The following is a 16,356-nucleotide window of genomic DNA, read 5'->3' as shown; positions in this document are numbered from 1 at the left end:
TTAGACAGAAATTCTATGGTCGGATGAAACAACTTGCAAGAAAGATGGTTATTTAAATATTCACAACCTACATAGCTGGAGCAATGAAAATCCGCACCTAATGAGACAAGATAAATCTCAATATCAATTCAAGGTTAACCTATGGACGGGCATATTGAATGGAAAAGTGATTGGGCCCTTTGAGTTACAAGGAAACTTAGATGGCAATAGTTATTTGAACTTTTACAAAACGACTTGCCAGAATTATTAGAGGACGCACCCATAAGTGATTTACAAAACATGTGGTTTCAAAATGATGGTTGCCCAGCTCACTATGCCCGTCCTGTGCGGGAATACTTAAACCAAGAGTATCCAGAGCGTTGGATCGGACGGCTTGGTCCTATCTTATGGCCACCTCGTTCACTCCGATTTAAACCCCATAGACTTCTTCTACTGGGGTTGTCTTAAAGATAGGGTCTATTCAAAATCCATAGCAACGTTGGATGAGCTTCGCCAAAAAATCGCTCAGGCTGCGGATCATTTAAATGGTAGAAGATATGGACGACGAATAAAACGATCTTTTTTAAGGCGATGTCGTGCCTGTATTAATGCCGGCGACAAACAATTTGAACATTTATTGTAATATTCATATTGCAAACAATTATGGAAATAAATGTGAAATTATTTTTTGTACCATTTGTTTTGTTTCATTCAACATTTTTCAACAACAAAATACCATCTATCTGTTTCCATCGAACGTATAAAATACGTCTATCACTATCTGTTTTATTGGCTACCTCATGTCCTATTCCAATTCCAAGAATTTGCAACAAAAAACCTATTATGGGCGCGTAATAAAAGTGATGTTGTATCAACAAGTATTTATGAAATTTGGTTCTTGTTTAGATATAGTACGCATATTTTTTTTTTTGTAGTTACTTTTCCTAGTGTACTATACCATTTTGGAATCCCGATCAGTTGCGCCAATTTTTAAAAAAACTTGCCATAGTAGTGTCCATACTTTTTTTTTTACACCACCTTGAGTGAAAGTGGACTGAAAGTAAAAACTTTAAGAAAAATTGAGAAAAAATAATTTTGATTGATTTTTGTGTAAAAACTACAGGTATTTTGGTAATTTCAATGGGTATTATGGATAGCAGTGCTACTTGGGTTGCGAATACAAAAATAAAAACATAAATATTTGGAAAATTGTAGTTGTGGTAGTTAAAATTACGTTAACAAATGTAAATTAAAAAAAAAATAATTTTTTTTTTGTAGTCTCTGTAATATCACAAAAAATTAGATTTATATATTTTTCCCCTATTTGTTATAAGCAAGCGTACCCCCTACTGCCCGCTTATCGTTGAATTTTGGGACACGTTGTATAATACAGAGCTGATATTATTATTATTATTATATATCTACCTTACAGCTTTTGTATAATTATTTTGTGCTTTCAACCTTAGAATATGGCTCAGTAGTATGGAATCCACAATATTTAAGTCACATAAATCATCTTGAGAGAATTCAGAATAAATACCTCAAGCATTGAAAATTTTTTTTTCATAATTTAAATTCATCTCGCCCTTTTAAGTTAAATTCTCTTGTTGAGCGTAGACAATTTAAAGACCAAATTCTTTTTTATAAAATAATTAATTCTTATGTAGATTCGCCTTACCTTGTAAGTAATATATCTCTTAAATGTCCCCGTACTTCCTTGCGAAACAAGCACACATTCCAACCAACCACCGCTCGTACTAATTATGGTTCCAATAAATTTATTTATAGATCATCACATAATTATAATGGTTTTTTCTCCGAAATTGATATTTTCTCAGAATCACTTCCTCGATTTAGGAAGGCAATTATGTCTAAGGATGCAATGCAAGTTGATTTATAGTTTAATTAAATAGATTTTACTTTATATAAGGTCAGTCGGGGGAAGTGCGCCATAAAATTTTCATAGCTGGATTCAATGAAAAATAATTTCTTTTTGTGCTGACTTAAGAACGTAATTTTATTAATTTAAGAATATTTGGTATTTTGTGATAACAACCTATTGCCATTCAAGGAAATCGGTCCATAAATTAATAATATTTTGCTCAAAGTAAAAAATATGATAGTAGGCGCACTTGCCTCTGGAAATGGGGTAAGTGCGCCTGTGTAAAAAAAAAACGCCAATATGGAACATTATAAAGAAAACACTCATTTTAGTCCATAGAGAAATAAGTTTTACTCGCATTGCTCTTGAATAATTTTTAATCACACAATTTTATAACAAACTATGGCTGTCAAATCAAATTCGGGGTAAGTGCGCCATATATTTGTAAATCAGGGCTTCAAAACATTTTAGTTTTTTTTTTTATATATTAAGGTATTAATATTAGACTTTTGTGTGCAGATATATTGGAATAAAAAAATGGTAGCCCTAATACAAAATCCATTTTATTTCTAAAAACAAAAAAAATTATACAAAAATGTAGGAATTAACAATTTTGAATGCCTTATAACTCAATTACTTAGAATTTGGCCTTATGACATTTAATATGTTTTAGCTGCATTATACCCAGATAACGTGCCTGATCGAACAGTTGCAACCTCGTCACGTAAAGTTGCTCTAGACCAAAATATTTCATTTCTTTTGTAAAAACGAATTAACTAATACGCCCTTTTATTTAAGTCGGCTCAAAATAAAATACAATATAACATTTTAAAAATAATAATTCATATTAGTAAAACATATTTTCAAAAAGGGTTGGTAATATATGGTTCAGGGGCAAGTGCGCCATACGACTAGTAACTGTGGCGCACTAGCCATACTGGCATTTCGGGAAATGAAAAAGCCGACCAAATCGCTAAAGAAGCTATTTTATGTGGTGATATCTATCCATATAAAATTTTCCACCATGATCTATCATCAATGCCAAAAATTGACCATATGAAGTCTTGGGATAATATTTGGTCCTCCACTAGTCAGTTTAAGGGTAAATTTTATTATTATATTCAACCAAATATTCCCAATAAACCTTGGTTTTCTAAAACGGATTTCTGTAAAAGAACTACGACAACACTAATACGTATGCGTTTGGGTCACGTTTGTTCTCCTCAACATCTTGCTAGGCTCGGCATTGCCAAGTGTGAATTGTGTGAGTGTAGTGAAGATATCGGACATTTGAATCATGTATTTCTGTCATGTACTAAATATGATACATTTCCTTTATATCAGCGCCTCATTTTGCTTGACATCCCCCTTCCTACATCCATCCCCGTTCTTTTAAGCACTTGTAACCATGATGTATATAGATCTTTATGTCTATTTTTTATACAGAATAATATAAACATTTAATTATGTATTAATTTTCTTTTCATGTAATCATTACTGATCTTCCTTCCTTTCAAAATTTTCGATAATTCCTATTCTATGACAATCCTGTTTCCCTAACTTGACATTGGTATAATGTACAACAATTGCCATAAAAAAAATGTATATTATAATTTTATTGATATCTTAACTTTATCTTTACGCTCATTGATTTTAGTTTGCTGAGACATAGTTATGTTTCTCGATCAAAGAGCATAATAACTAATTATAAAATAATACCAACCAAATAATTGCTGGCTACGCTACCTTATTCCATTTATTATGTATCTTAAACTGTAACTTAAATTTTTAGCAAGGCATAGTGCAACATAAAAATATAGGTACTGTAACGACAATGAAACACGGGAGCTAGCGGATGACTGATTTATTAATTGCAAAAACTAACCTACCCTCCACCGTATGAATATTATGCATATAATATAAAGATCGGTACATCATCTCCCCTCTAAATTAAGTAATCACTTAATAATAATTAAATTAATTAATCACTAAACTATTTTATCAGGTCGAGCATGTGCTCGCTGAACCCGACGATATGCACGCAATGCTCGTGCCGACGCGCCGGGCGGCATGGCTGGTGACGGCGGCGTGGCTGGCGGCGATGGGTCGCCGGGCCGAAATCCCGCCGCTGACTTTTCCACATCCGTGTCGCCCGACGCATCCTTTAACACTTCTGTGGTCTCCTTACCGACCTCCAGTGCTTCTGTATTTTCATTGGTTTCGATTGGCGTTATACTCGTACGGGATAATGAATGACGATTTTTTTCTTGTACCACCGGCATTAGTTGGTCAACGTGTCTGCGCCACTCATCACCTCTCCCCATATCGACTTTATATGAAACTGGACCTGTTTGCTTTACGACGGTCCCCGGGGACCATTTACCCCCTCTAGTAGTATAATCACGTGCCAGAACAGCGGTGCCTGTTGTAATACTTCGCGCGGTTCCACCCATTGACTTTATTTGCCGTTGTTGTGCATCGCGCACGTTGACCGACACGTCCGGTCGAAGAGCGTCAAGTCGACAGCGTAGGCGCCGCCTTTGTAACGCCATGGCTGGGGACACACCCGTAGTGGCGTGTTCACAATTTCGATATTGTAATAAGAATTTGCTTAGAGCCGTGGCGACGTCTGCGCCCTCATGTAATGCTCTCTTTATCGCTTTTTTGACTGATTTAACTGCGTTTTCCGTCGCGCCGTTCCCTTGGGGTCGGTAAGGAGCCGTAGTTACATGTTGAATTCTATTGTTTTTACAAAAAGACTTAAATTCCTTTATCGGTTATCGGTAACCAATTGTGTCGGCAACCCGAACCTAGCAAAAATATCTCTAAAAACCGCAATCGTTGAACGGGCATTCGTACCTCGCATGCGTATTGCCTCGATCCACTTGGAATGTGCATCTACTAGGATAAGATATTTTTGACCCCCGCAATCGGCGAAATCCGCATGGATCCTATGCCACGGATGAAGTGGATACTCCCAGGGATGGAGCGGTGCATGTGGCGGCGCATCTCGCACCACGCGACACGCCTCGCAGCTGCGACATGTCTCCTCCATATCTTTATCCAAGTTAGGCCAATACACATAATTTCTTGATAAGTTTTTCATTTTATTTGTACCCAAATGGCCTTCATGAATTTCCTTCAAAACATTTTTTTGCAAAGTCAGCGGTATAACAATTCTATATTGGTATATAAGACAACCCAACTCTTCAAATAAATCTTGTTTCCTACAAAAATATGGCTTTTCGTCGTCACAACCCGGTACCGACGGCCAACCAAAATTAACATACCTTTTAATTTTATTAAACAATGAATCCTTTTCGGTTTCTTTTGCGATATCCTTAAAGTTAATCTGGATAGAATCTTCTATTATATTTAAATACTGACAATTAAACTTTCCGGAACCTTCTAAACGGCCCTCCTGAGGTAACGGTAATCGCGACAAGGCATCGGCTGGACCGTTGTCTATAGATCGTACAAATTCCACTTTGAAGTCGTATGCCGCCAGGCGCGCGGCCCACCGCTGCAACCGACTTAAAGATAGAAGATACTGATGATGTTTCGTAACACCAAACAGTATCGCGAGCGCTTCCTTATCGAGTTGACTATAATTGCGCTCGGGCGCGCTAAGCGTGCGCGACGCGCAGCTAAGCGGGCGCTCCGAGCTATTCGGATAGCAATGCGCGAGTACGGCGCCGAGCCCGTACTGCTATCTACAGACAGCACCAGCGGCAGTCCCTCCTCATAATGCGCTAACACACGATCACTCAGGAGAGCCGCCTTAGCTTGCTTAAATGATTTTTCGCAATCCGAATTCCATTTCCAGTCCACCGTTTTTTTTAATAAGTTATGTAACGGATATAATAATGTACTTAAGTTTCTAATAAATTTTCCATAGTAATTTAACATTCCCAAAAAACTTTTGAGTTGCGTAACATTCTCCGGTCGTGGCGCACTGGAAATGGCTTCCAGCTTTGCCGGATCCGGTCTTAACCCGTTTTTATCTATAACTAGCTTTTGCCCGCGGCTCCGCCCGCGTTAGAAAGTTTTTCGGGCTAAAGTATTCCGTTATAAAAGTCACGCTATATATTTTCAAACTGTCTCCATAACAAATTTCATCTTAATATGTTGGGTAGTTTTTGAGTTTAACACGTTCAGGCAGTCGGATGCAGCGGGGGACTTTGTTTTATAATATATTTTTGTAGAACTTTTTAAGAGGAACAATCCCGTCATGCATCATTGTTGCATAACTTTAACTGTTTACGCAGCGCACGCAACGGAAGCCCTCAAAACTAATAAATTTTCTCCGTTTTTGCAACATGTTTCATTACTGCTTCGCTCCCATTGGTCATAGCTTGATGATATATACCCTATAGCATTTCAAAAACAGAGTGCTATCCAACACAAAAATATTATTTCAGTTCGATCTGATAGTTCCTGAGATTAGCCATTACTGCTCCGCTCCTATTGGTCATAGCGTGATGATATATAGCCCATAGTACTCCACGAACAAAGAACTATCCAACACAAAAATATTTTTTCAGTTTGAACCGGTAGTTCCTGAGATTAGCCATTACTGCCCGCTCCTATTGGTCATAGCGTGATGATATATAGCCTATATATAGCACTACACGAATAAAGAGCTATCCAACACAAAAAGAATTTTTCAGTTTGAACCGGTAGTTCCTGAGATTAGCCATTACTGCTCCGCTCCTATTGGTCATAGCGTGATGATATATAGCCCATAGTACTCCACGAACAAAGAACTATCCAACACAAAAAGAATTTTTCAGTTCGAACCGGTAGTTCCTGAGATTAGTCATTACTGCTTCGCTCCTATTGGTCATAGCGTGATGATATATAGCCTATAGCACTACACGAATAAAGAGCTATCCAACGCAAAAATAATTTTTCAGTTTGGACCGGTAGTTCCTGAGATTAGCCATTACTGCTCCGCTCCTATTGGGTATAGCGTGATGATATATAGCCTATAGCACTCCACGAACAAAGGGCTATCCAACGCAAAAAGAATTTTTCAGTTTGGACCGGTAGTTCCTGAGATTAGCCATTACTGCTCCGCTCCTATTGGGTATAGCGTGATGATATATAGCCTATAGCACTCCAAGAACAAAGGGCTATCCAACGCAAAAAGATTTTTTCAGTTTGGACCGGTAGTTCCTGAGATTAGCCATTACTGCTCCGCTCCTATTGGGTATAGCGTGATGATATATAGCCTATAGCACTCCACGAACAAAGGGCTATCCAACGCAAAAAGAATTTTTCAGTTTGGACCGGTAGTTCCTGAGATTAGCCATTACTGCTCCGCTCCTATTGGGTATAGCGTGATGATATATAGCCTATAGCACTCCACGAACAAAGGGCTATCCAACGCAAAAATAATTTTTCAATTTGGACTGGTAGTTCCTGAGATTAGCGCGTTCAAACAAACAAACAAACAAACTCTTCAGCTTTATATAATAGTATAGATAAAACCTATATATTTGACACTCTCTTGTAAAAAACTGCATTTACTCAATTTTACTGTCAAACCCGTGTCGCGCAACCGCTCGAGTACAGCTTTCAGATTTCTAATATGGGAAGTTCTGTCTACGCCCGTGACGCAAATATCATTCAAGAATACTACACAATTTGGAATGCCGCGTAGTGTCTGTTCCATAATTTTCTGAAACTTTTCGGGTATACAAGAAAGACCGTATGGGGTACGCCGATACGCAAATGTCCCTATGTGTGTTGTGATGGCAGTATAAAGCTGCGAATCATCCGTTAATAAATATTATTCGTAAGCATGTCTAAGGTCGATTTTAGTAAATTCTTTCCCGCCACTGAGCTTTGCAAATAATTCCTCAATTCGCGGTAATGGGTAAAAATCGCGTTTCAGTTTCGGATTTATGGTTATCTTATAATCACCACAAATTCTGATTTCGCCATTCTTTTTCACTACCGGAACAATCGGCGTCCCGTAATCCGCGTAGTCGAGTTTGTAAATGGAGCCGTCCGCCTCAAGCCGGCGCAGCTCAGCCTCGACCCGTCCGCGCAGCGCGAGCGGCACGGGCCGCGCGCGCACATACACAGGTTCATTGTCTGTCAGCTGCAATCGAATGGTTTGCTTACATGTACCTAGCTTGTCCGTAAATACTTCTGGGAATTCTAGACATAGGCGGTTCACGAATCCATCGGCGGTCATAGTGTGGAGATTAATTTGGGTGACTTTTAGAGCCCGCAGCCAATCCCTACCCATTATAGGCCGTGCTCCCCTTTTAATCACATATAACCGTAAAGCATTCGCGGAAACGTTTCGTAGTCTCGCATTTACTTCGATATAACCCAGCGATTCGATTCGTGATCCGGAATAACTACGTAACATTATATTATCAACTAACAGAGACTTATAACTAAACATGCGTTTAAACATTTCTTCACTGATGATCGATATACGACTACCCGTATCGACTTCGCACTCCACGTCGTACCTGTCAATGACCACTTTAATAAAATAAGGTTTGTTACCTTTGGTCGCCACGTCTAAGTTGAACAAAACGTCATCAGATTCATTTTCACTTGCACTACTGCTAACATAATTTTGTCGACTGTCCCTATGGCCACCACTGCCACACACCATTTTGCACATCACTTTTAAATGCCCTCTTTTGTTACACTGATCACAATTATAATGCATGTACCGGCACCGATCCGGACGATGCGCCTTCCCACATCGCCAGCAGGCCTGCGCCGGCGCCAAGCTGGCGGCGCGCTGTTCGCCGCGGCTGCCCGGCCCGCGCCCGCCGCCTCCCCGTGCATAGTGTACGCCTTCGCCCGCTTCGCCGCTCGCACCCGGGCTCGCTGTCAGCCCCGTTGTGCCGCTTACCTCTGCATGTTTTTCTGCGGCTTCCAGAGCCAGCGCCAACTCCACCGCTTCTTTATATTCAATTTTCTTCTCTGCGAATATTCTAGAACGCATGGCTTCACTCATCAGGCCTGACACGAATTGATTACGGAGATTTTCCTCCAGGGACGAACAAGTTTTACACTTTCCAAAGTTACATGTGGTAGCCAAGTGTTTTAATGCTTGTAGATATTCCATAAGAGACTCGCCAGTGTGTTGACGTCGCAACCTGAATACGTGGCGCTCCGCAATTTCCGACCGTTGTGGTTCCAAATGATCCGATACAAGTTTTACTAGTGCATCGTATGTCTTATCCTCCGGGAACTCAGGAGAACACAAGTCGCACATAAGCGAATATGTCGCCTCGCCGACGATTGTGATTAACATGGGCACTTTACGGTCATCTTTGATGTCATTTAATAAAATGTACTGATTTACTCGACGTATGTAGGCTGGCCACTGTTTTGAGTTCAAATTAAATGGTTCCAACTTTCCAATAAGCATTTTAAAACACTGATATAATAGACACGATTAAATGCGTTAGAAAAAATATTCCGACCTCGTCGCCAATGTAACGACAATGAAACACGGGAGCTAGCGGCTGACTGATTTATTAATTGCAAAAACTAACCTACCCTCCACCGTATGAATATTATGCATATAATATAAAGATCGGTACAGGTACAAAATGAATCAAACACAACTGGATGTTTGTCACAACAAGTACTGCTTTCTTTAACAATTGTTACTTATAAATCAGTTTCAGTTTGTTTGTTTATATTATGGTTTGTTATATTATGGTAGAACCTAATCCCTTTTGTATATGATCTTCTTTTGAGCTTGTGTATCTCTCTTTTAATTCTTCAATGTCGATACAAAATTTTCGGTGCTAGCATATCACTATTGTAAGGGGCGGAGTCGGCGCCATTTTATGCATTCAACATGCCGCATGTCACGTGACCATATCGGTCATCCTCTATACTCTTTTATTATTGGTTGACATCATATTTTGTTCCGGTTTATTCATTCTAGTGAAGCGGAGCATAATATGCATTATGCTGTAGGACCATGCGATTATAAATCGGCTCGATTACTAATACTCGAATAGTTCAATTACCCAACTAATCAAGCTATTCGAATAATACTATAGTAAGATGTTCATGCATTCAAACAATATACAAGCTACTTAGATACTCATTATTATTATTTAAATTAATATTTACATAAATAATTAATAATATTTATTATAAGGAATAAAATGTCATATATTTATAAATAAAATACTATATAATAAGAAATAAGGTCAGTCGGGGTAAGTGCGCCATAAAATTATCATAGCTGGATTCAATGCAAAATAATTTCTTTTTGTGCTGACTTAAGAATGTAATTTTATTAATTTAAGAATATTTGGTATTTTGTGATAACGACCTATAGCCATTCAAGGAAATCAGACAATAATTTAATAATATTTTGCTCAAAGTAAAAAAGATGGTAGTAGGCGCACTTGCCTCCGGAAATGGGGTAAGTGCGCCTGTGTAAAAAAAAACGTCAATATTAAACATTATAAAGAAAACACTCATTTTAGTCCATAGAAAAATAAGTTTTACCCGCATTGCTCTTGGATAATTTTTTATAACTCAATATTATAACAAACTATGGCTGTCAAATCAAATTCGGGGCAAGTGCGCCATATATTTGTACATCAGGGCTTCAAAACATTTTACCCCTTTATTTTTGCTATATTTAGGTATTAATATTAGAGTTTTATGTGCGGATATGTTGTTATAAAGAAATGGTAGCTTTAATACGAAATCCATTTTATTTCTAAAAACTAAAAAAACATACAATTATGTAGGAATTAACATTTTTGAATGCGTTTTAACTCAAAAACTTAGAATTTGGCCTTATAACATTTCTCATTTCTTCTTTTGTAAAAACGAACCATTTAAAACAAACAAATATCTGACGAATTAATTAATACACCTTTTTATTTAAGTTGGCTCAAAACAAAATACCTTGAGTACAAAAAATGATGCTGTTACATTTTAATAATAATAAGTCATATTAGTAAAACTTATTCTTAAAAAAGGTTGGTAATATATGGTTTAGGGGTAAGTGCGCCATACGACTATTAACTGTGGCGCACTTGCCCTACTCGACAATTTTGAGGTGCATTTTTTCGCATTGCTAAAAAAACCTTTATTTTAGTATATATAGATAAAATTCGGGCAGGAAGTTAAAATAAAAGATTTAAACTATGTACTCACCTTACTGGTTTACAGAAATATGTTAAATATCTTGAAATATTTGATGTTATCTTTCACGGGGTCATCTCTGTTTACAGGTCTAAATGACACTTAAAATAAAATGGCGAATAAATCGTATTAAAATGAACAGAGCCCTTTGTCTTTTTTAGTGGAACTGCATTTCAGTTAGACGCATAGATATAAGATTGCGATAATTGTATAACATCAATAGTTTTCGATTTTTTTAGGGCAGGTGCACTTACCCCGTCGGCGCACTTGCCCCACCTGACCTTAATGATTTTATTGTAAAAGCAATCATTGAAAAAATCCTCCAAAATGTATTCTTACTACTGAAGCGATAACTCGAACATAAAATTTCGTTACCAAAAACAATGACATTTTATAAATAGACGCGTCGTACACTAACAAAATTGCACATAAAAACAGCGCAGTATTTACTATAGTCACAGCCCAAGCGGATTGCATTGATACGCGCCGAGTGAGCCCGAGTATGTCCGAATGGACCCGAGCGTCGACCGCCCCGTCGCCAAGCCATGTCGGTCGAATAAAATGCATTTATTAGTTAAAAAAATAAGTTAAATAGTGTATACTTATTGAAATGAAACGTTTTTTTTCATTCACAGTTGGAGTATAATTTGTATATCGTCTAAAAACACAGGAAGGCATTTTATTTATAAAAATACAAAAGTTAGTAAGCTGACTAGCGGCGACAGTGGTTGGAGGTTGACTAAGTGAATGTCGGGCAATCATCTTACTTTCGTCTTGCCAGTATTGAGCTCGGACAACGTATCTATATAATAAAAACATCTTAGACCAAAAAATATAACAAATAACAGAAAAATAAAAATTTATAAGTACACATAACCTCTAAGTTTTTTTTAACAAATAACAATTGTACTATCTTGAACAGTAAGACATTGCGGTTGAACTAACTATTGGATCTTTAGGGTCTTGAGCTTGTATGCCACCAACTGGTGTGTCTCGCTTAGCTCTGTATTTTTGGTTGTTAACTTTTGCAGTCAACGGAGATTTCCTTCTTGTTCAACCACGGTTGTTCCCAATTCTCCGAATAACAGCTGTAATGACGTCACCGGATTTTCCGTCTGAAGGCGAAGACACGAACTCGACTCGAGTCCTTAATGCGGATCCAGCATGGAATGACGCTTTTACAACACCAAATACTTTATGGGGTTCTACACTGCCAATAGCTTGCAAATACTTTTGCATGGACGCTTCTGCCAAGCTTTGAAATATTGGATCATTAGGGTCTCGATCCTGTATGCCATCAACTGGTATGTCTCGGTCAACGGTGATTTCCTCCTCATTCAACAACGGTTGTTCAAGCACAGGTTTCTGCTCCACATCGTGGCAATGGTATTCATCATTAGCGACCTTTACACTTTCGTCTTGGAGTTCCTGCATTCTGGCCGTACATTTTATGTACTTTCTAGAATCAAGGTTGCGCGTATCCGAAATAAGGAGGGTGACTTCGATCCTGTAGTATTTGTCGTCCTGTTAAAAATATTGGAGAAATTAATAATCTTTTTTGTCGTTATTTCGAGCAGGGAGGTTATTATGAGCTATGAGTTCAATTTCAATGTTATTATGAGTTCAATAATTTATTCAAATAATTGATAAAATTGTTTTGATGTGCGTTAACTACCGGATTATTACCTTACAACTCTGTTCTGAGGTCCTGGATTCAAATATTATCCTGGAGCCTAGAATGTAGGTTAATTTGTCTGTAAATACATTCCTTTCAGATCATAGGATGGAGCACACAAAGGAAAATTGGTAGCCCTGGTTGCGCCTCTGTTTACCCCATTGGGATAAAATATACCACATATTTTTGTTTCGAATTGCAAGTTCATTTGACCGTAATATTTAATTGTTATATTGGAATATTAATAAATAAATAAAACTTCTTTATAGTATGTTGCTTGACAGTCATGTGCATACCCTAGTTAAACTGATTCATTCCTAATATTTCCAAAAGACATGCTAATTTCATACACATTTCTTTTTTATTTGTGTCATATAAAACCTCCTAAGGTTCATAGCCAATAATGTAAATGAAATTAAATGCAAAAAAAAAAAAAATTGTATTTGTAAAATGCTATACATTATTTAGATTCCGTCAATATTAACTCTACCACCAGTTCGGAAACCAATTCTCACCAGAGAAGAACGGGCAAGAAACTCTAATGTTGCCTTTGCAAAATCAGTTTAAGGTATAAACTACTCTACATGATATAAAGAAAGAAAAAAAATACAATTACTTTTTCTGTGTTATGCAGCAGTTCATTTTTATGCTCGCAAAAAAGGGAATAAATTAATTTTAAATTTCTATATGAGTACATAACTCTCAGCAACTATAAAATTACTAGCTTTTGCCCGCGGCTCCGCCCGCATTATAAAGTTTTTCAGGCTAAAGTTTTCCGTTATAAAAGTAGTAGTTTCCCGGGACCCTATGTTCTTCCCAGGGTCTCAAACTGTCTCCATACCAAATTTCATCTTAATACGTTGGGTAGTTTTTGTGTTTAACACTTTGTTTTATAATATATTTTCGAGAACTTTTTAAGAGGAACAATCCCGTCATACATCATTGTTGGATAACTTTATCCGTTTTGCGCAGCGCACGCAACGGAAGCTCTCAAGACTAATAATTTTCCCCCGTTTTTGCAACATGTTTCATTATTGCTCCGCTCCTATTGGTCATAGCGTGATGATATATAGCCTATAGCACTCCAGGAACAAAGGGCTATCCAAACAAAAATATTTTTTTAGTTCGAACCGATAGTTCCTGAGATTAGCCATAACTGCTGCGCTCCTATTGGGTATAACGTGATGATATATAGCTTATAGCGCTCCACAAATAAAGGGCTATCCAACACAAAACGAATTTTTCAGTTGAAGCCGGTAGTTTCTCAGATAAGCCATTACTGCTCCGCTCCTATTGGGTATAGCGTGATGATATATAGCCTATAGCACTCCACGAACAAAGGGTTATCCAACGCAAAAATATTTTTTCAGTTTGGACCGGTAGTTACTGAGTAATCTCAGTAACTACCGGTCCAAAATAACATTGAAATCGACAAACAGACTCTTCAGCTTTATACAATAGTATAGATTTTGCTTATAATTTTTACGTACTAATTATACAGGGTGTCCCAGAAAATAGTGTCGAGCGAAGATCCAAAGATAGAGCATCCTTGGGATATTCGAATCACTCCCATATATTATGTTCCGTCATTTTTCATAGTATTCGAGTTATGAATATTTTTCAGAATTTTTGAGATTTTTCGATTTGAACTATTAAATGATTTTTTATTTAAAAAAGTAGAAGACTTAGTTGAGGTTTTTTTTGTAACAACTTATCATTAGTTGTACTTTTTGCTAAAATCAATCAGCTTCGTAACTTTAATGAAAATTATGAAAATATAGGTGTAAAGTGAAAAACTTACATTTTATAAATTATGACTTAAATTTTCAACTTTAAATTAAAAATCTAAACAGGTGAATTCGTGGTTCTAAGGCAGGTCAAAAACTTTTCCAGACTCTCAATACATATTCATTAAAAAAACATAATCCTTCATGGGGGCTATTTTGGCTAAATCAGCTTTAAAACACAGCGAGGTGAAAAATTCATAAAACTTGCCATCAGATTACAATTAATTTTTGTGCCGTCTCATCATTCCTATAGTTAATTAGTTTGTTAACTAACCAAAAATGACTGCAAGAAAACTATGAGTTAAGCATTTATTATACTCTTATGTTTAAGACAAATTAATTTTGCATGATTCGTTCTCGTGGTTTGGTGGCATATTTTAATAGTTTTCCACCTTGCTGTCTTTTAAGGTTGATTTTAGCCAAAATAGCCCCCATGAAGAACTATGTTTTTTTAATGAATATGTAAGTTTTTGACCTTCCTTAGAACCACAAACTCACCTGTTTAGACTTTAAATTGAAGTCATAATTCATAGAACGTAAGTTTTTCACTTTACTCCAACATTTTCATAATTTTCATTACAGTTTCGTAGCTGATTGTTTTTCACAAAATAGTACAACGAATGATAATTTAGTTGCAACAAAAAATCTCGAATAAGGCTTATTAGAAATGAAACTTTAGTACTTGCTTACTGCTATTACATTGTTACACTATTACATTGTGTGACGTGCCGGTCGCCGGAAGGGCTAACAGTGTTTTTTTTTAATTTAAAGATAAACATAGAGGTAAGTACCAAAAACAATATGCGTATAGATAAAAAAAAAATATTAATCGTTGAAATCGAAAATTCTCAAAAATTCAGAAAAATATTCATAACTCGAAAACTATGAAAAGTCGCGGAACATACATGGGGGTGATTCGGATACCCCAAGGTGTACTCTATCTGTAGATCTCCGCTTGACACTATTTTCTGGGACACCTGTATACTTAATAAATAATTGATAGCAAAAAAACAAATATTTGTTCTGTTTTTTATATTATGGCTTCCAAGATTTATCAAAAATTTTGCTAATTTCTAGTAGTAATAGCAAATATGAAAAAAAAATTATAAGTAAATAAACAGTGATATTAATGAAATCTTAGAAAAATTCATAACTTCAAGTGTTCTTTAAGACTGGACTGTATTCTTAATAGAATATCATATTAAGCCTTTTTAGAATGAACATTGTAACAGATAATTAAATTAAGATTTCAAATACTTAATTTATTGTTCACTTTTATTCTTAATTATTTAAAAATATTAATTTATAGAAAAAAATATTTTCTTTTTAAAGTTTTTAAAACTAAATTACAAAAAATTTTTTAATAGAACATTATTAAATAGAATAAGAGACATATTTTAATGATAATGAATGATATGAATATTTAATTTCATTATAATAGCATGCAACAATAGTGTGATGTATGGCAAATGAAAATTGAGTCTTACTAATTAAATTATGATACTTACAAGATCCTCTACATTTTGTAAAAATCCTTCTTCACAGGTATAAACTTGATTCGGTAAATTATCATAAATATCTATGAATCCATTTAAAAGTTTATCCTTTTTTTCAAGGCTTAATTCACCGCGTGTAAGCGATATTAATATTGGCAAAATCAAAAATATATTTTTGGTATACATGGTGTATAATCAAACGTCCATTGCCGTACGATGTACACAGCGCTAATGACTATATTCGGCGCTTCGCAGCTTTATATATGTTTTCAACGTGTAAAACATTGATTATCACAGTGCGGACATCTGTGACTTCACTTCTTATCGTTTACCTAACTTTTGTTCACTTGTCCCACAGGGTGTTTCTTAGAAAGCGTA

The 16,356-nt window shown here is 36.3% G+C and overlaps 1 protein-coding gene across 1 annotated transcript; it reads right to left on the bottom strand.

Annotated features, from left to right (window-relative positions):
* Positions 1–11,930: 11,930 nt before the first annotated feature.
* LOC115450503 lies at positions 11,931–16,203 on the bottom strand. The gene is made up of 2 exons (XM_037438065.1): positions 15,991–16,203; positions 11,931–12,544 (listed from the first exon to the last, which is right to left on the bottom strand). Exons 1-2 carry the CDS (start codon positions 16,162–16,164, stop codon positions 12,074–12,076), a joined length of 645 nt encoding a protein of 214 aa, XP_037293962.1. The 5' UTR covers positions 16,165–16,203; the 3' UTR covers positions 11,931–12,073.
* Positions 16,204–16,356: the final 153 nt, after the last annotated feature.

This window comes from Manduca sexta, chromosome 13, assembly GCF_014839805.1.
Source record: "Manduca sexta isolate Smith_Timp_Sample1 chromosome 13, JHU_Msex_v1.0, whole genome shotgun sequence".
NCBI classification, from domain to species: Eukaryota; Metazoa; Arthropoda; class Insecta; order Lepidoptera; family Sphingidae; genus Manduca; species Manduca sexta.
This window is presented reverse-complemented; position numbering and strand designations above follow the sequence as displayed.

Bases quoted from the DNA above. Each gene is read 5' to 3' on its own strand.
- LOC115450503 (XM_037438065.1), bottom strand. From the start codon at position 16,164: ATGTATACCAAAAATATATTTTTGATTTTGCCAATATTAATATCGCTT. The intron at 12,545-15,990 runs GTAAGTATCATA...TATTTTTAACAG, and splicing joins TACAAAATGTAGAGGATCTT to GACGACAAATACTACAGGAT.